The sequence below is a fragment of the Acipenser ruthenus genome, chromosome 36 (assembly GCF_902713425.1).
Source record: "Acipenser ruthenus chromosome 36, fAciRut3.2 maternal haplotype, whole genome shotgun sequence".
NCBI lineage: Eukaryota > Metazoa > Chordata > Actinopteri > Acipenseriformes > Acipenseridae > Acipenser > Acipenser ruthenus.
The window spans coordinates 10859618-10880556 of record NC_081224.1 but is presented as its reverse complement, the minus strand read 5'-3'; the positions used below and the strand labels follow the sequence as shown (position 1 = coordinate 10880556).

Sequence of the window (20939 nt, the reverse complement as noted above, 5' to 3'; positions counted from 1 at the left end):
CATTAGTTAAGCTCAGTTAAAGTTACTTTACTAGAGCTGCTAACTGGATATCCTTCAAAAACAGACCATCAGCTCTGCTATTAACGTCAGTCAAGGGACAACGAAACAGCTTTAGAGAGGGCCTTTTGCTTAAGGCATATTGAATTTATTGGTGCCAGTCTTTAAATCTTGGCATGGTTTGAGATTCACTATATCTTATTGATTGGGCTATTCCTTAGGAATTAACAAAACTGCTATACCAGAGGTCCCACTTAAGAGCTCACACTAGCTACTATCCTCCCCTGTCTTCTCATCCTTTTTATTTTTATTTCACTCTTGCATTGACATTATTTATTTCTGCGTATTTATTTTCCTCTCTTTTCCATTCTAACTAGCCCCTCCCACCTCCGCAAGCTCCCTGTCCCATTGGTGGATAATCAGGACACACCCACCCCTCTTAGTGTGACCATTAAGAGACGATTCACACATCAAAATCAGGAGGGGAGCCCAGTATACGCAGTCCATCTCCAACCAGCGTCTGAAGACCTTGAAAAAGACACCTGTCCCTGAATTGAAGTTTCAGATCTGTTGTTTTTTTTTTAGGGAGAGAAGAGGAGGACCCCTTTGCCCCCCCTTGTCTGCCCAGTGTTCAGACTACCTGTTCATGATGCTGCAGGTGTACAGTAGTCTGCACATTGGTTAGGCTGGGAGGGACAGGCAGCTACACAGACAGACACAGGAAGCTCTGGACTTCACACACTCAACGCTGCTGCACCAGGAGAGAACGAAACTGCAATTCAATGACGAAACGTCTCGAGCAGAAGTCTCCTTCAATATTGCTTAGGGGTGCGGACAGTCCCGATTGATAAAGTCTCTTAGAGACGTCACAATCCTGTTCAATATTTACACTGGAGATCCATTTACACTGTGGTGTATTCCACCCATCCAGACCGAGCCACACCGCCCCACTAACAAGACTCACAATAGCGATGCAGTGCGATGGAGTGAGCTTCTTTATAGGACTTTCTGTTTCAACTCAAGGGAGTTTTTTTTAGTTTTTTTGTTTAGACGATCACAAGCGTGGTGGCATGAACATCAACTGAACGCAGTGTTGGCGGTCCGGTTTGTTTAGATTCTCAGAATCTGTAATATAAAACTGCCTTGCATGTTCTTTCTTTGCGAGAGTCCTAACTGGATTTTAAAAATGTGCGGATGTATGAATTATTAAATTAATAATAAATATAAATTATCATTTTATCTTCTTCAAGTAACCCATCAGGACTCGTGTATGGTGATCCTTCTCGTATTACCCCCTGCACACTGCGACACACCCCTGGAGTCTTTTACTGTAGTCTCATATCGAAAGCCTTTTTGTTTTTTAAAAACTAATGAAGCGTTTCTTGCTTTGAGTTAGTGGCTATCCATTTTAAAACACTTTTTAATCTCCACGTTCAGGGAATTAAAACAGAAATCGAACGCCCCCCCCCCCCCCCCCAGCTGAAATCCATGCCGTACAAAGTTTATTATTATAAAATCCACATCCCTATTGGACCTGGCACTCGGTATGTCAACGACAAAGCATTCTGGAACGTTTAAACCACAACAGGTTCTGTGCAAGCAGATCACATACTGACTCTGCGGCCGTTGATTTATATGTAATGACTTGTAAAGTGTCCAGTGGCTGCCTCTAATCAAGCTGAGAGCGTGCATCAGATTAGGGGATCTTGTGCACTAGAAACACACGCTCTGCTTGTTTAGAGGACACCGTCCAACACTCAGAGACATACAGGAGAGTAAAAGCGGGTCTCTCACCTCCTCGTCCTTGTACCAGGACAGAGACTCAGCGGTCAGCACGAACCAGTACTCCTTAGAGCCCCCCTTCATGATGCTGATGTTGTTGATGGTCAGCCACCCGCGTCGAATCACCTGCGTTGTGGGAAGGAGGCGGGAGAGAGAGAGAGGGAGAGAGAGAGAGACAGGGAGAGAGAGAGAGGGAGAGGGAGAGAGAGAGAGAGGAGGGAGAGGAGGGAGAGAGGGAGGGAGGGAGAGAGAGAGAGAGAGAGAGAGAGAGACAGGGAGAGAGGGAGAGAGAGAGGGAGAGAGAGAGAGAGGAGGGAGAGAGAGAGAGGAGGGAGAGAGAGAGAGAGGGAGAGAGAGAGAGAGAGGGAGAGAGGGAGAGAGAGAGAGGGAGACACGTCAGTGGAGAGGGACGCCGTCTTCAAATCCCCACTCATCCAGGCAAAGAAACCACGTTAATCACATGGTATTCTGTAGCTCAGAAGCAAATATTGTGTCCCATGCATGGATTGAATTGATTTTCAACAGCAATATTTATTAGCACTTTAAAAAAAAATCACAAGAAATTTTTATGAAGCTGTATTAGAATCCGATTTTTGTTTTCAAATATTTACAATTTCTGTGTGAATTAAATTAATTAATTGAATTAAAAAAAAAAAAAAAAGCATTTGCCGATTTCAAGTAAAAACAGCAGTAATTGTTTTTCACTCCCCTTTTTGAATTGCATGTCTTGATTGGGAAATGAAATACATTGGATTCCGGATTTCACATTCCAAAGCCCTGATCTGGGAATCTTTCCTTGACCCATTCAGTGTCATTGTCCTCATTTGAGGAAAAAGCAGCTATCTCTTACATTAATCTTCTCTTGAACTACATTGTTATGATAACTTACTCGGATTTTGTTAACCACAAGTCTAAATGTATTGTATCAAATGACAAATAAATCCAGCTTCTGTATGATTGAATTTGGGAGTTAATGGGTTAACCCCGTCTCACAGGACCCTGGTTTGTACAAAGTGAAGCCCGGGGACTATCATCATTTATCATAAAACTAACATGAAGCTACTCTGAACGACTGATCGAGTTTATTTTTTTTGCTAGTTTTCAAAATCTTTTAATAAATCTTTTTGTTATCAAGGGATTCAGGAAGTAAAATCAAATGTCAGCAGCTGCTAAATATACAGACAGGAAATGACACGCTTCTGTCCATAAAACAAATTAAATAAACACCTGCCATAACACTGTCAATAGGGTGCAGGGTGTAGGTCACGGATTTGAAGCGATTGTCACTTCGTCTTTTTTTCAAGTTTTATCGAGGGGGGAAAATGGCCAGCATTTGAACTGCCTTCCTTGTGAAATATTATTATTTATTTATTTATTTCTTAGCAGACACCCTTATCCAGGGAGACTTACAATTGTTACAAGATATCTCATTATTTTTACATACAATTACATTATTTTTTTACACATTGTTTTTACATACAATTACCCATTTATAAAGTTTGTAAGCTATTGTAAGCTCCGACAACGAAAAATACCTCTCTTTGTGACAGCGATATGCAGCTTTTATACATTCCAGAACACATGGCGCGTTAAAAATCAGCCACGTTGCCCAACGACACAAAAGTGTGTGCTACATGTGGCAAGCGTTTCAATGTTTTTTGTCCGATATTAAAGATTTTTTCTAAATGGACTGCTGTAAAGAACAATACATCAGCAGCATGCAGCTTTCTCATGATGGGTGAAGCTGTATTTGGGCAGAGATTCTAGGAATTTGTAATTTATCAAAAGTTTTCTGGCAATTTGGAGAGCTATAATGTGGTTCTGGAAGAAAACACTGGCACAGAAACAATACAAAATAAATAACTGCTTTGGTATTTATTGTTCAAAACATATTGTTTCTGCCAAGGAATGTAGGGCTGTAGACCCAAATATTTAGCACAAACCTAAACACATTTGTTTAATATGATAATGCTGTTACACACACAGCAGTCTTGTAATTTTTAAATTGACTTCAAGCAAAGGTCGAGGGTCTACCCGAGGGGAATTTTGTCTACAAGGGACAGCCAAAAATGGAAGCAGTTTCACCTTTACCGTAACATCGAACAGAAATGTCTGGCCTTGTAATTATTAGAATTTTTTAGTGCAATTTGGCTCATTTTAATTTTTTTCATCTGTTTTTTTAAGGTGAACGCTATCATTAAATCTCTCCAGTCTTCAGTGTGTTGCTTCACAGATGCAAACATTACACAGGGTCTTTAACGTAAAAGCAATTGTTTTTTGTCATCAAGAAAACGTCCTTGTTTGGCACATGTTGCTATGAAAGCGCATTAGCCTGGATTCAATGGATGTTTACCATGAAGAATAATGCTAATCATTTCCTCATAATCAACACTGGATCATTTGTCAGACTAATTTATTTAAATTCCACGGTGCTAACAAAACTGTAACTAAGTCGTCCTGGATAAGGACGTCTGCTAAGAAATAAATAAATAAATAAATAAATAAATAAATAATAATAACAATAAATATATATATAAATATATTATATATTTTAGCTCAAAGAGCCAGCTGCCCAATGTTTCGATATGTTCTTTTTTCTCCAGCCAAAAAAAAAAAAAAACAGGTGCCGATGAAAGACTGGAGTAAATGCTTTGAAAATACAGCCCAAGCTCTTTTAACACAGGAGAATGTGACATCTAAGAGGTAATACATGTTAGATTTAGTGAAATTATTTTGCTACCTCCGTGTACTCTAAGGTGAAGTCTCCAGCTCTATAAATTCAGAGACTCGAATGCCAGAGCACAGACGTCGACGCTAATCTCACACAAGCACAAGGACGGGTCTGGCACTCTGCAAGGCTGCACTCTGGGTTAGTTCACACTGTTAGGTTTAGTGGAGCACAGGAAGCTGTTTTAAGACTCTCCAGGTTAGTAAGAAGCTGCTGGCTGGCTGGCAGTGCAGACAGTCCTCTGCAGTCAGTGACACTGGGGGGCGTGTTAAGAGGCGCGGTGTTTGGTTTTAGTCCAGAGTACTGTTGCCAGGGTTACCATTTCATAGAGTCTGACAGTAAATTCAGAGATAAAGTCTCAACTCTAAATTTGCATGCATTTAAATTTTTCTTAATTTAATTTTCCCTATGACTTTTTCCCCAAATTTAGAAAATTCCAACTACGTTCCCTCGCCTTAGCAATCCCCCACACAGCTGCTCAGGAGAGCTGAAGGTTCAGCGAGCGTCCTCCGATCCCACGACCGAGCCAGCTTCCTCTTCCACATCCAGGGACTCTACCGCCCCCTGGAGGACAAAGGCCAGCCCCGAAGACGTCTGCTCTGAGGTCAATGGGTGCCTGGCCGGTAGCGCGATGAGAAACCCGCAGGAGGGCCAGACCCATTGCAACGCTCCCTGTGGAATCCCCAGCGACTCTGCACAGCCAGGAACCTGCGCTCCCTTTGCAAACCACGCGGCCGTGCCTTTACCAGGGGAGCCGCTGTGGGGCAGTTCAGTCAATTCCAGCTGCATTGACGCTAGTTCTAGGATAACCCTGGCTTTCCTCTGACAGGTACACAATGCTGCACAGAAGCGAACAGCTAAGACTAAAGAAACTTAACTCATACAGTTTGCCTTGAGTGGGAAAGGCCCGAGCTCTGGAAATATTAAAAATTAAATCAATCATCATTTTTTTTTAAATAAAATAAAATTATGATGCTTGGAAAGTTCAGAAGGTTGATTCATTGGAGAAGTGAGTCAAGAAAAAAAAAAATTGAAAAAAAAAAGAGAAGATAGAAACAAGCGAGAGACCACCCTTTAATCTAAAATTAGATTTAAAACGAAGAAAATGATCATTTTATGTTAATGGCTGGAGAAGATCGATATCCTTAATAAAGAGCAATTAACCTCAAAAACAACACATCCATAAATAAAACTAAAGCGTAGTCTGTATCACTTTAAAATAATGGCTGCAGACTCAGAAGAATTGAATAGAGTTTCAAAGCATTGCAAAGCAGGACCTGAATAACAAATCCTTTGTTATTTTGTAATGATTTTTCTAGTCCATAAAAAACATTACAATTTCAAGTTGAGAAGCATCGGAACAGCAGCTGATGTAGTGAAACTCACAGAGATTTGTGGCTTTTGTTTAAAGTGTAACCAGAATTGTCGATCTAACTGATAAATGTATTTTCAGTGTGAACAGACAGATCTATTTGCAACAGAGGTAGTTATATAATTTGGATTAACTGAGTCAATAATTTAGGTCTTTTTTTCAATTTAGCTATTTTTCAATTACCAATTTTAATTGGCGACCAATGTCGTTAATACATGTTGATTACAACATTTAGGGACGTCCACCATCTATTAAAGCTCTGTTCTTCATAAACTAGATTTTAATCTATTCTACAATATGCTAAACTATACAATAACACATATTGAACATTAAGCGGCAATCACAGCATTTCTATGCTTGTTAAATCGCACATATTTATATAATGTAAAGCTGTGTATTAATATATACAAGCCATTGAGCTTTTTTGGAAGGTTTGTCAACTAGACTAAATAAAATAAATAAACTAGCTGTACTTCACTCAGGACCGCTAGCCTTAATACTGAATACAGGACCCTCACACTGAAAGAACGTTGCATTGCCATTAATAGGAACACAGTAAAAACATATTCTTCAGTGTCTTTTCACTGGCCTTTCACCGTTAGTGTATAATTGTTCCTGTATCCCTAAACCAAAGATACGAACACAAATCAACAGTATTAAAACCAAACTAGCAAAACCAGAAACCATATCAATCTCTCATTTCCCTGATCACTAATTCACCAGACGCCAGATAGCAAAGGCGATCCTCAGAAGCAAACATCCACGAAAACAACCAACGAGAGAGAGAGAGAGAGAGAGCACACAGACTCCAAACGGACAGGTTGGGATATAGAAATATATCATTCACGGTTCAAAATCGGTAATGGGTCAACATTTTCAGGTATGTACAAACCATTTTGATTTAAATATTTGCAATTGAAAATGAGTTTAATCCCGGGAAAGACAATATTAAACTGAGCGCTCTAATTTTCAAAACCATCCAGTAATGAAAACTGCACACCACAGGGGCAAAGCAGAGAATAATACAACACACAAGAAATTCAGTTTGTCAAAACTCCAGTACGGACGTCATCGCGTGAACGGAACGATCTGAGCTGTGAAAAACTTACAATAGGCATGAGAGAGGCTTTATTTTTGTGATTTATACAAAGCTGTTTTGTTTACCAGGCTTAATTCATCAAGGTTTGTCATAACATGTAATAAAATACATATCCTTATCAAATCTCTAAACACATTTTAGAACGGAAGAAATCAATCTTTATAGAAAAAATACCGGCGAACAACGTTAACTAAATCCAACCAAATTTAATCCAAGCAACAAAAAACAAAATGCAATTCAAATTAAAATCAATTACAAAAATCAGTTTGATCTCTCCTGTTTGTGATTTTCTGCCACCACTCATGAGGAGTCTGCCCCCCCCTCCTCTAAAAGGACCTCTCCCCAAGGCAAACCAAAACAGACACCTAGAGATGGGCAATAAGGACTGAAGGGCTGGCACTGGTAAGGGGGGGGCAGCACTGAAAGCAGGGAGTACCACGATGAGACACTGGGGGGGGGGGCGTTCGGAGAATTTAGAGATACATAACTTGGATTTCAATTTCAAATGATTGATTCAACTTGTTAATACATTGTCATTACAGGATTGAGGCAGGGCTACCCTCTATGAAAGTGGTTTACGCTATAGGGATGTCGCTTGTCTTGAAATCAGTTAGATGAAAAATGTGAAATGCATTGTTTTTCATGAAGTGACTGTAATTTAGCCTGTGTTACAGACAAACAGAACTAAAGAGCAGCTCCTGAACGGTGCACCTGGGTACAGACTTGCAGCAATTCTATAACTGAGCGCAAGAAGAACGACTCATTTTAAGCTCCCGATTATCATAAGATGGTTTCTTTAGCTTTTGTTAAAATTAGATTAGATGTTAAACTCAATAAAACCACCAATTGGGGTGGGGGGGTGGGGGGGTACTCATAATGATATTAATTTAGCGGGACCATATTTAAAATGTCATCTCAGGTCAAAGTGTGTGTGTATCCCGCTAGCTGTGTTGCAGTCCTGTACGTTTAAAAAATCAGTTGTAAAGCGATGTGCCTCCCAGCTTGCCTTCACTGCCATTCTCCCACGTACCAGCCCTTGCTTGAACATCCTTATCACCCAGTCCTAGTTTCTCTCCACGTGATCGCTTCCAATGTACTTACCAGGATCTCACCCTTTGTTTCGGAGTGGTTGTATTGAGAGTAAAGTTACGGAAACGAGAGAGAGCGGGAAAGCGAGGTAGAAGAAAAAAAAAAAAACAGGAGCACAGGAAGTGGAAAGGAAGGAGGCATGCCCAAAATTAGGAGGAGTCGGAAACAGAAAACAAAAAGAATGACATGCAATTAGATCATATTCACATTGTTAACGCATCCTCTTAAAGGAGCATTGCTCACGTCTGAAGCAACGTGGTTATATTAATACAAGCTTTCATCGAAAGAGAAAACATGCAAAACAAACTTTTTTTTAAAAAAGTTACTCAACATTATTCTTCATGCAGCATTGGAGGGGAGTAATTTAATAACACGTGCTGCTGTTATTGGATCAAGCATTTGTGAATGCATACAGTGGCATCAAAAACCCCAGAGTAGTTTTTAACAGCTGACTGATCTCAAAACTTTGTCAAGTCAAAAGACCCAAGTGATTCTGCCTCAACAACATGACTAGGTAACCCATTCCATCCCCTCACCACTCTCTGTGTGAAGAAGAGTCTCCTTCAACAACATGACTAGGTAACCCATTCCATCCCCTCCCCACTCTCTGTGTGAAGAGTCTCCTTCAGCAACATGACTAGGTAACCCATTCCATCCCCTCACCACTCTCTGTGTGAAGAAGAGTCTCCTTCAGCAACATGACTAGGTAACCCATTCCATCCCCTCACCACTCTCTGTGTGAAGAAGAGTCTCCTTCAGCAACATGACTAGGTAACCCATTCCATCCCCTCCCCACTCTCTGTGTGAAGAAGAGTCTCCTTCAGCAACATGACTAGGTAACCCATTCCATCCCTTCCCCACTCTCTGTGTGAAGAAGAGTCTCCTTCAGCAACATGACTAGGTAACCCATTCCATCCCCTCACCACTCTGTGTGAAGAAGAGTCTCCTTCAACAACATGACTAGGTAACCCATTCCATCCCCTCACCACTCTCTGTGTGAAGAAGAGTCTCCTTCAGCAACATGATTAGGTAACCCATTCCATCCCTTCCCCACTCTCTGTGTGAAGAAGAGTCTCCTTCAGCAACATGATTAGGTAACCCATTCCATCCCCTCACCACTCTCTGTGTGAAGAAGAGTCTCCTTCAGCAACATGATTAGGTAACCCATTCCATCCCTTCCCCACTCTCTGTGTGAAGAAGAGTCTCCTTCAGCAACATGACTAGGTAACCCATTCCATCCCCTCACCACTCTCTGTGTGAAGAAGAGTCTCCTTCAGCAACATGACTAGGTAACCCATTCCATCCCCTCACCACTCTCTGTGTGAAGAGTCTCCTTCAGCAACATGACTAGGTAACCCATTCCATCCCCTCACCACTCTCTGTGTGAAGAAGAGTCTCCTTCAGCAACATGACTAGGTAACCCATTCCATCCCCTCATCACTCTCTGTGTGAAGAAGTGTCTCCTTCAGCAACATGACTAGGTAACCCATTCCATCCCCACCCCACTCTCTGTGTGAAGAAGAGTCTCCTTCAGCAACATGACTAGGTAACCCATTCCATCCCCTCCCCACTCTCTGTGTGAAGAAGAGTCTCCTTCAGCAACATGACTAGGTAACCCATTCCATCCCCTCCCCACTCTCTGTGTGAAGAAGAGTCTCCTTCAGCAACATGACTAGGTAACCCATTCCATCCCCTCCCCACTCTCTGTGTGAAGAAGAGTCTCCTTCAGCAACATGACTAGGTAACCCATTCCATCCCCTCATCACTCTCTGTGTGAAGAAGTGTCTCCTTCCCTCTGTCCTAAGTCTATCTTCATTTCCAGCTGGGTCCTATGGTCCTGGTTTCTGTGCTGCGCTGTGCTTAAAGTATTGCCTAGGGTTAACTTTGTCTACTCCTTTTAAGATTTTAAAGACTTGAATCAAGTCACTCCTAATTCCTCTCTGCTCTAGGCTGAATAGACACGACCTAACTTCCTAATAAAGTAGCCACTATCGAAGAAAATGAATCAACTCAGTGCATTTACACTAGCATTCCAACAGTTCAAAATTGCACTAAAAATGAATCTGCAAAGAGTCAATCTGCAAACACTGCAGCATTAAAATATGCTGGCTCTACGTACACACCCCGAATATTAACTATATATTAAAAGAATTCTGATGCCACTGTATGTCCCATAACTGAAAATTATTACCTTCAAATCAACACTGTAGACATTTTAGTTGCAACCAGGCATGTTTCTTTGTTCCCACTGTTTTCCAAAGCTTTAAAATCAATTTTCTTATTTGAACGAGCAAGATTATTGTTGGTCCCTTAAGATAGAGTTCTATATTCACTTAACTTAACCGCTTCCAGACTCCTGATCAGATTTACTCCAATTTTAAGACAAAACCAAAAATATCTGCATTCCTGTATATCTTTTACTAGGTTCACCCAAATACTGTATGTATTCTTCAGACGAGCGTCTTTCTGCAGCACGCTGCATTGCAATCTGTGCGTTAGAGATTGAGGAATTAAATCATGATTCTTTACCAAACAATACAATAAATCTTCATACATTTACAAGCAGCAACTAAGATACTGTCAGGAGTCTCATCTGCTGTTAATGTATTGAGTATCAGGTTTGAGAACATGCCAGATGTTTGAATACCTCTATTGATCAACCAGCACTTGCTGGAGTACAAAACCTCCGGTCTAACTGACAATCAGAACGTGTGACCTACAGCAGAAGGAAGTGGTGCCAGAATCTACAGAACAGAACCGGGGGCCAGTGATAATTTTGCCGATATAAGAAAACTGATTTTAAAAGACAGTCCTCCTGTCGTTGCCGTTTGGTGTTACTCTGCCCCCTTCTGGAGGACTGCAGCAGTTGCAGGCTCCCCCTTCCACCCCTCCGATGTAAGTACCTGATTCGGCATGGCTCGTTTCTTGTTCGCCTGCATGTTCCTCTGCTGAGCGCTGGATCAGAAAACAATTCAAAAGAAAAGAGGCGTGATTCTGTGTCTGTCTACTCGAGCCCTCTAAAGAGAAAGGGTGAATTCCTATTTGAAAAGACATGGGAGAAAACTGGGAGGCGTTTCTTACAGCGCTGAGGAGAGCCCCACCTGACACTGGGATAACCTGGCGTCAAATTCTCTTCCTGCTTTCTGAACCTCTGCAAGTCTAGACTGAAAGTGATGTCAGAAGACAATTAGACCTGTTCTTTACAGCACACACACACACACATGCGAGCATGCGTACAAATACACACACACACACACACACACACACACACACACACACATTTAGCAGTCAGGGTTTGTAACTTCCACTAGCTCTCGTCCTGGGTTTCAGAACTACCTTCAATAACTATTTGAATGATCAGGAGTTTAAATCAATTGTTCCTCTCTTTACATTTAGTAAAGTCAGGCTCAGGTGAGACTTGTTCGTGCTGTGATGAGAAGTGCCATCGGTTCAGATTTACCAGGGGTCTGATTGTTCAAACTCCTGGCTCCCGATCATTTCAATAATATACTTGAATAAGGGGAGTTCTGAACCCCAGGACTGGGTGCAGCAGCAGCAGGGCTAGTGTGAGTTTCTAACCCTGCTCAAACTCCTGGCTCCTGATCATTTCAGTAATATACCTGACACCCAGGAGGTTCAAGCCCTGCACACACTTTACATTAGGGTTGGAACAATAATTGATTACCGTGATATTATCGATAATTTGTTAAGTATTGATTATTTATTGTACTCAAAGATGACCGATAATCATGTTTAACAGTCAAGCTAAAACAAATCCGAGCCGCTGCTACCGAGATGTTCCTCTCTCATCCTGCAGGGGACTCCTCTGCCCACAGAAAGATGCTGGTGGTAAAAGTACTTGTAGCCAACAAAATCATTCCCTAAATGTTACCCCTTTCACACTTGCGTTGGCTCTGAAGGTCTCAAAATGTGCAGTTTTGAAAGAAAACGCACGTCATAAGATTTGCAGTTTACGACACAAGGTTAAAGAAAGTTCTCAGTTTGCTTGTCTTGTCTTCCAGGAAGTCTGTTCCTGCTTCACTTCCTTGCTCGTTTTACTTGAGCGGTGTCTTCTGAGCCACGTTACTGGCTGAAAGGAGATCAGTCAATAAGTGAAGCAGCTGATTGGTTAAATCGACAGGAAAGAAGGGGTGACGACAGTGTCACCATCCAGGCGACCCCGCATGGCTTGCAAACAGATTTACTTTAACCTAGAGTCGTACCATGTGTTTCTTTCAAACCTGCACATTTGAGGCTGATTTAGTGCACGGGTGTGCATGGAGTGAACACTTAGAAAAGTATTTGAACTACAATCCCTTTGAGATAATTGGGATTATCGTGATCATTTTTATAGACAATAATAATCAAATATTGTATTATCGTCCAACCCTAATGCATACAGGAAGTATTAGCAAGCTTTGCATTAGGTTTCCGTACATTCTAATTGCTAGTTCTATTTCTCCAAACCGTAGCAGTGTGTGTGTGTGTGTGTGTGTGTGTGTGTGTGTGTGTGTGTGTGTGAACATCTACACAAGTGTGTGTGTGTGCTGTAGGTATGTACAGTGGATTGCTGGCAACTGCATTTACCCAAGTAGTCTTCTTTGCTAAAAATAATATTCTACAGTAATATCACAATATATTTATTTTGATTTCTTAATAAAATTCTCAAATCAAACTCAAGTTTGTGGTGCTTTAGCCTGTTTTTTTTTTTCACCCATGAATGCTTGCTTATTAAATATTATAAATAATCTTCTTCAAAAATAGTAAAACCTCGCTTCGAGACCACTTCGCAATTAAGGACTTTCTATTTATATTTTGGAGTGCCCAATTATTTTACCCACGATTTTCTCTCCAATTTAGAATGTCAAATAATTTGTTTTCTCCTCACCGCAGTAATCCCCCACACAGCTACTCACGACAGCTGAAGGTTCAGCGAGCATCCTCCGATCCCACGACCAAGCCAGCTTCCTCTTCCACACCCAGGAACTCTAGAGCGGATGTCTGCGAGCTACCGCCCCCTGGAGGACAAGCCCTGCAGGTGTCCGCTCTGAGCTCACTGGGTAGGGTCCGCTGGTTTTGCCTTCCTAACCCGCAGAGGTGCAAAGACCAGCGACTTCTTACAGCATAGAAACCTGCGCTCCCCTGACTGTGTGACTCCCCCTACACACCACGCGGCCGTGCCTTTACCAGGGGAGACCCTCTGGGACCCCTGCGCTCCCCTGACTATGTGACTCCCCCCTGCACACCACACGGCCGTGCCTTTACCAGGGGAGACCCTCGGGGACCCCTGCGCTCCCCTGACTGTGTGACTCTCCTTGCACACCACGCGGCCGTGCCTTTACCAGGGGAGACCCTCGGGGACCCCTGCACTCCCCTGACTGTGTGACTCCCCCTGCACACCACGCGGCCGTGCCTTTACCAGGGGAGACCCTCGGGGACCCCTGCGCTCCCCTGACTGTGTGACTCCCCCCTGCACACCACGCGGCCGTGCCTTTACCAGGGGAGACCCTCGGGGACCTCTGCACTCCCCTGACTGTGCGACTCCCCCTGCACACCACGCGGCCGTGCCTTTACCAGGGGAGACCCTCGGGGACCTCTGCGCTCCCCTGACTATGTGACTCCCCCTGCACACCACACGGCCGTGCCTTTACCAGGGGAGACCCTCGGGGACCCCTGTGCTCCCCTGACTATGTGACTCCCCCTGCACACCACGCGGCCGTGCCTTTACCAGGGGAGAACTTAATAGAAGATAAACTAGGATGCATAACGATGAAACTCATTTGCACGTTTGATTTAAAACAAAAAAACTTTGAACCATAAGCAAGAACTATTTTCATTATAAACACAACACACAACAAGCACCCAGAACGGCTACACTGTGCTAACCAGTTACCTAACTTAACTCAAAATCCCTCAGTATTAACTCTTTACACCTTTGGTAGTAGCATTTTCTCAGCCCCTTGACAGCGAGGTTTGACTGTAGAGGCGAACGATGGTTTCTGAATGCTTGCTTAGGGACTGATTAGCTGATAATGCGGTCACCAGCACGCCACTGTACACAAGGCAAGGCATCACAGTCAGTCAAGGCTCTCCATCGGCTTTCAGTCAATGAATGAATGAGTGAATGAACAGAGTTAGAGAACAGCAGACCAGCTGGGCAGGCTCCTTGAGTGTGCATGCTGGGGGCAGAGGGCAGGGGGCAGTACGTACTTGGCAAAGCCGATGAAATCCTCATGGTTTGTGTTGATGTAAGACAGTTCGATGTCAATCAGCAAGAGGACCTAGAAGAAGCATCAGACAAGGCAGTGATCACAGAGTCGGGACTCGTGCACACAGAGCTGCAGCACGAACCCCATTTCAAATGGATTTACTGAACCAGGACTGAACCCCTCAGATGTGCAGCTCTGGCCAAACGTTCTGCATCACCTACTAAATAAAATCATGTCAAAAGAAACTACAAAATGATATCGCGATGCCATATTAGTAGTACAGTATTTCATGTTAGATTTCAAAATGTCTCATTTTTTAAGTGTTGTCAGTTTGCGGTTAAGTATGTAGAAAGCTACAAAGCGGTGTGTAATTCAATATGTTAACGTCACATTATTCCAGCAGGTTTCATTCGGCTGCATGGAGGAGAAGGAGTTCATTCTGTCGGGAGATGCAAAGCTTTTGGCCAGAGAGCTCATTTACAAGGGGGTCCTGACATGAGAAGGAGGCATTATAAAAATCAGTGGTAAAAAAAGAGAGGCAAATCATTCGAAACAGGACGAAAACACTTAAAACAATCATTGAAAAAAAAAAAAACACAAAATAAAAAATAAATAAATCAATTTCAGTGTCAGTGTACTTGCATAGTTATTTTACCGTTTGTATTAAATGTACTATGCTCTGTATTTCATGTATTATGAATTGTTCCTCACTATCTTGTAAAGCGCTTTGTGATGGTGGTCCACTCTGAAAGGTGCTATATAAAATAAATATTGACTGATTGACTGATTGATTGATTGATTGATATTTCCACTATAGTAGGCTGGTTAAAGAAAGGGGCTTGTAACCAGGAGGCCAAGTCACTTAACCTCCTTGTGCTCCGTCTTTCGGGTGAGACGTAGTTGTAAGTGACTCTGCAGCTGATGCATAGTTCACACACCCTAGTCTCTGTAAGTCGCCTTGGATAAAGGCGTCTGCTAAATAAACAAATAATAATAATAGTCCAAGAGGAGACACAGTGGATGTGGGCGTATTGCATGTACGCCACACGACAGATTGCTTTGGCAAACTGCAAGGTGCTGGAAGGGGTCTCCAGAGCCCCACGGAGTCATCAGTACTCCACACAGAGGATGGTGAAGATGAATGTACTGTGAAGAGAGGCTCCATGGGAGCGTGATGAAACAGGAGGAGGTTCACTCACCTGATCCTTGGTCTTCCCCTCCCGTTCCCGGACGTACGTCGTGACGATCCTCTCCGTCTCCTCCCGTAACCGTGGATACGAGCCCAACTGAGAACGCGGAGAGAGGGGGGAGAGAGAGAGAGAGAGCAAAGAGCAATGCGGCGTGTGTCTTTACCTCCGAGAGCGCAAACTCACACACACAAACACACACACGCAGACCACCCGACAGCAACCAGCGCTAGAGCCATCCATTCTCGTGGATTTCTAAAGAGTTACTCCATTTTAATACGCTTCATTAAAAAGGCACACCCTGCACCCTAACCGTGTTATGATGTCTGCAATCACTCTGAGCGATTCTTACTCCATTTACCCCAACACTTCAGAGTTCAGGAGCTGCTCTGCAGTTCCAGCTGTCTGCAACTGATATAAGAGGCTGGATCAGCCAAAATGTCTTTATCAAAAGAGCCGGCAGCAGTGGTCTGCCACTTTGGATTCAAGATTCCTTTTGTTTTGCTGGCAGTACACTGCTGTGGCACTAGATGGCGCTGTCTATATGAAGAGCAGCTCCTGAACTGAGTCACTTTCAGAGGTGTAATTTAAACAGGGGACACGGGGAACATGGCCCCCCTCACTTTGCAGCAGTACTGAATTTCTCAATAATTTATTTGTATAATCACTGGTCAGTACAGAGTCTCCGCTAGGACCCAGCCGAGGCAGCGTTGGCGTGTAATGCATTGTGGGTGATCTCAAGCAGAGAGGAGAAAGCAGAACCCAGTAGTAAAGAACCATTTCTATCATTTGTTGTTCTTTTCGTTGTTAAATTTCTCAAGCGTGACACCATTTCCGACGTCTCTGGTCTCAATACGATAAAGAACATTTTCTACGTGCACACACTGGGATCTGATTGTCGTCAAGCGGCTGCGAAATACCCCCTCCGGTCCTCCGAAGACGGAGTTCACGACCGCAGAGAGGCGCCAATCTGAATCAAATGAGCGTTTGTTTTTAATTTTACTCATGCATGCCCCAGCTACAGAAAGTGTCCCCTCCATTGTTGAAACCAACCACTAGTGATCTTAACACTTTAAAAAAAATAAAAAAATAATAAAAATAAAATAAAACAGCACAGAACTGCTTGCAAACATCATAAAAAAGTACGAGGCAGTCAAACCGAGACAATATCACTCGGAGCCACTTCTAGTTTATCTGTCTTTAAATATCGGATTATAAAATAACCCTAGATCAGTGGTTGCTGTAAATGGACTGTTTATGACATCACAAAGCCAGAAAAACCCCGTTAACTGGAGCATTAGTGCGTGCAGCAGTGCAGCCGGAGCACAGACAGTGAGCATCACGTTAGACAGGAAAGCAGAGTTAGGGTTTCATATTACCAGTACGTTTCTCTCTAGTCTCTGCTTTGCACCCCCTCTCTCACACTCCAGTATCGGAAGCGAACGACTCACAATTTATAAAAGGGGGTGGGGTGGGGGGGTGGGGGGGGGGGGGGGTGCTACAGTATAGCCAACAGCTTCCAGATTGTGATTATGAATTATTCCAATTACTCAGCCCTCAAAGCAGGACCTGTTGTCTTTTCCCCTTAAAGGACACCAAAGATAAAAAAAAATAATTGAAAATGTCTTCTAGGAAGACCTGCTAAATGATCTGCCAATTTACAGAAGCGATCAAAAGTTTGGAAACAGCCAATGATTTCCAGCAAGTCTAGGGCTGGGGATTGCGTTGCCCGTGCTTCCTCACTCAGAGCCCTTACTTACAAAACTCCCTGCTATCTCTGAATACACCATGTTCTATTGAGGGATACCAAGATATTTAGTGAGCAAGGAGTCCGAGTGAAGTTATCCAGCAATAAACTCCCCATCCCCAGCTGTGCTGCTTTCCTAGAACAGGGAGAACATTTCGGGGGACCATTCTGCCTGTGAGATGTCCTGCTCATTAGGGCAGCAGTGTGGAGTAGTGGTTAGGACTCTTGACCGGAGGGTCGTGGGTTCAATCCCTGGTAGGGGACACTGCTGTTGTACCCTTGAGCAAGGTACTTTACCTAGATTGCTCCAGTAAAAACCCAACTGTATAAATGGGTAATTGTATGTAAAAATAATAATGTGATATCTTGTAACAATTGTAAGTCGCCCTGGATAAGGGCGTCTGCTAAGAAATAAATAATAATTATAATAATAACAATAATTAAAATATTCAGCATATTTTTAAACAGGAGATGGTTATCTATTCAGAGATACCGGGGTATTTAGTAAGTAAGAGGTCTGAGAGAGGAAACACGGGCAACGCAATCCCCAACCCTAGTCTTGAAAAAAATATGTGAAATGGTCCCGAGGTGTGATAAATGCATCACCTTGAAGCATGAATAAGGGGAAGGGAGACAGGTCTGGGTAAAACAGAGACGGGTTCACCCTTGTACTGTGTCATCACTGTGCAATTTATTTATATTTTAAACTCCAGAGATTTTCCCCAGAATTTTTCTTTTTTTTTAAATCACAGTACAAGGGTTAACATTGGTTTGTTAGGGAAAGAAAGAGGTATTTTTGGGGTATTCTTTTTAATTCTCATTTGTGTTCCTTCATTACCTTTTCTGTACACTTTCGGATTAAGCCTGTCAGCTCAGACACCACAAGATCAACGCATTTCAAACTGGGCTCTTTCATCTTAAGAATGTGTTTTTTCACTATGGCTTCAAACGCCATGTCAGGAGTGAAAAGCCCTGTTCTGTACGTGGAGAAAGGGGGGGGCAGAGAGAGTGAGAGACAGGGGGAGGAGAGGACGACGATGGGGGGGGGACATACGGCACGCGGGGCGTGTGAGAGTGAGAGAAAGAAAGAAAGAGAAAACAAAGTGAGAGAGAGAGAGAGAGGTCAAGACAAAACAATGAATTCAATTAGTTTTACGCCAGTCCGTGCAAAATTAATGAAAACACATGCAGGATGCTTGCTTCATTAAAGTTCTTTGGTTAAGCCTAACTACATATCCACAGACCCTGCAAAACCGCTGGCCACAGCTTCCACCAGTTTACACAGACCTTGCAAAACCGCTGGCCACGGCTTCCACCAGTTTCACTGTGTTTTTATATTTCAACACAGCTGACTGGATTAACCCTATACAGGCCCTGAACGCAGGAGAAAAGGGATCTTTCTTTTAGATACAGCACTGAAAAGACAAGGGTCTCGAAGATGGGAATTTTTTTGCCTTCAAGTGACGACCAACGATGAAATTTACTTTTGCCTCATTGTTCATTATTTAGAATTTTTTTTCTCATCGAATCCTACGTAGGCCCTGTTATGTGCATCCGTTTACGAATGTGAACGCCATCTTTAAACAGAATCATACATAAAACATTACAGTCATTTTGAAACAAACTTCAAATTCAACGAGAAAACGTTTCGACTACAAGTCTGTCAATGTCTTCAATTAACACATTTTCACTTAAAAATAAATACAGCAAACGTTTGCATTAGGAATTGGTGCAACTGGTTTGTTGATGACTGAACACGCTGCACAGAGCTGCACAATTTCTTGAAAATCTGTGCTAATTCACCGATGGTAAAATATTCTACAATTCAGCACTTACTGTTTCTTCAAGTCAGCATTTAAATATTTAGCAAACATTTGTTGTATAATAACTCTAGAGAAAACTATCCATTTTTAAAGGTGACAAAGAGTATTTTTTTCTTCAATAAATATAATGTTTAATCTTGAAATCTATTTTTAAACCGCGAAAAGCAATTTTTCACAGTGGAAAAAAAAAACAGCCCATCCTATGATATAGAGGTGAAACAACTTCCATGGCGAATATTTCATATCCGGTCGTCACTTGTGATCCAAATTCCTCATTTTAAAACCACTTGTCCCTTCTTAGTTTGTGACCAAAATACCTACAATCCCCCCCAATGCCTCCCCGAGGGTATCGATAATGAAAGCGAACAGACTAACTCAGCTGGCACGTGCCAAACCTAATGCTCTAGAACTATCCAAGAAGGAACTTCAGAAACAAGCATGTTCAGCTGGGAGTGTGATCATCGCATACGCCAAGCAGACAGTATCACCACTCTTTCAGTGCACACTACAGTACAGACTCCATGCCCCTGCAGAGCACCGACGCACAGAGCAGCACAGACACGCTGTGCGGAGACACACTGGAAAGAAGCAAGGAGAGTTTCGCTGATCTGACACACAATCTGCAATTGTGCTGCAGGGATCAAGTTAAATAGAGTCTCTATTTCAGGGGCGATGCCTAATCCAAAGTCTGGTCCTGCTCTAGTGACCAGGCAGTATGTGAGATTACTTTTAGCTGTCCAACGGTATTTCAATGAGGATTTTACACCAGCTTCCTTCCAAAGTGTGTCTCTCGCTGTGCAGCCCTGCAGAAGTGCAGGCGTCCGGTCGGGTGAACGTCGTCTCCCAATACCTTGCTGGTACACTGCCTGACCGTATTGATCAACTCCTGAATGACCAGATCAATGCATTTCAGGCATGGTTCTTTCAGTTTAATAATCTGCTTTTTGACGATGGCTTCAAAAGCCAGGTCTGGAGTGAACAGGCCGGTTCTGAACACGAGAAGAAAGAGGGGAGTGTGGGGGGGGGGGGGGGGGGCAGGGGAGAGATGAAAAGGGAGAAATCACATTTATAACTCATTACAGACACAAAATGAAACGCACACAGACATCTTCAAATGTGAGCTGGAGAAAAGCTGGGGGTACACGGAGACACTTTGTGGTTTGGAACTTGGTTTCAGGAGACTAGGTTTCTGGCCGCTGTGCGGCACACCAGGGGAGACTTGGGGGGTTTGATATAGCAACCTCAAACTAGGTCTCCTGGAACCAGGTTTCAAGCCGCTGTTTCAGGAACGGTGGCTTTGTGTTCCCTCCAAAGGAAAGGTATTCTACTTTAACCTAGTCCTGGTTATTTGTTAATTTGTAGTAGCGTGTAGTGTAGTACTGTGTTGAACAGCCCACCAGGTGAAGCAGTGGGATCTAAAACACTGGGAACATTTAAATAAAGACGAGATTCTGTGTTTGTAAATGAGTTCCCCCCAGTAGAGGAGAATGGTGCGCTGAAAGGCCTTTTCTCGTTCCCGAACTTTTCTTACGTGTTCAACTGTGTTCCTAAAATGACTGTGGAGCAAATCAGTCCCAGTTATTTTGCCCTGCTTCACAAAACAACATTTTAAAACAGAACGACAAAAATTCAGTAGAAATCTGCTCAGCAAGTCAGTCTGACTAAAGGAGAAACGCGTTGTGCATACGAGCTCTCGTCGTTTTGTTTGTAACGTCGTGCCGCACAATCTGGGACGCCATGGCGTGAAAGGCGCTATATAAAATCACACTGGTATCGTAGTGTAGTGTGCTGTACTAAACAACCTGAAAAAAGGGAAGGTTAGACACAAAGAGAGTTTGACTAGCCAGGCTTTAACTAGTTCATAGCCGGCTCAACAGGTTATGTACTGTGCGGAACCTGGAACAAA

At 42.9% G+C, this 20939-nt stretch overlaps 1 protein-coding gene across 8 annotated transcripts in view; it reads right to left on the bottom strand.

Moving 5' to 3' along the window:
* LOC117965659 (dynamin-2) overlaps positions 1–20939 on the bottom strand; it is a 60839-nt gene that overhangs the window by 16612 nt on the left and 23288 nt on the right. For 2 of the 8 annotated variants that reach the window (XM_059008156.1, XM_059008152.1), the window contains exons 10-15: positions 19884–20022; positions 15476–15562; positions 14278–14348; positions 10971–11022; positions 5392–5421; positions 1792–1905 (exon numbers count right to left, since the gene is read on the bottom strand). In XM_059008156.1, coding sequence (XP_058864139.1) covers positions 1792–1905; positions 5392–5421; positions 10971–11022; positions 14278–14348; positions 15476–15562; positions 19884–20022 — 493 coding nt within the window. Of the gene's footprint in view, positions 1–1791; positions 1906–5385; positions 5422–8079; positions 8092–10970; positions 11023–14277; positions 14349–15475; positions 15563–18048; positions 18188–19883; positions 20023–20939 lie in introns of those variants that run through there. The other 6 variants (XM_059008154.1, XM_059008155.1, XM_059008153.1 and 3 more) reach the window with 6 other exon arrangements.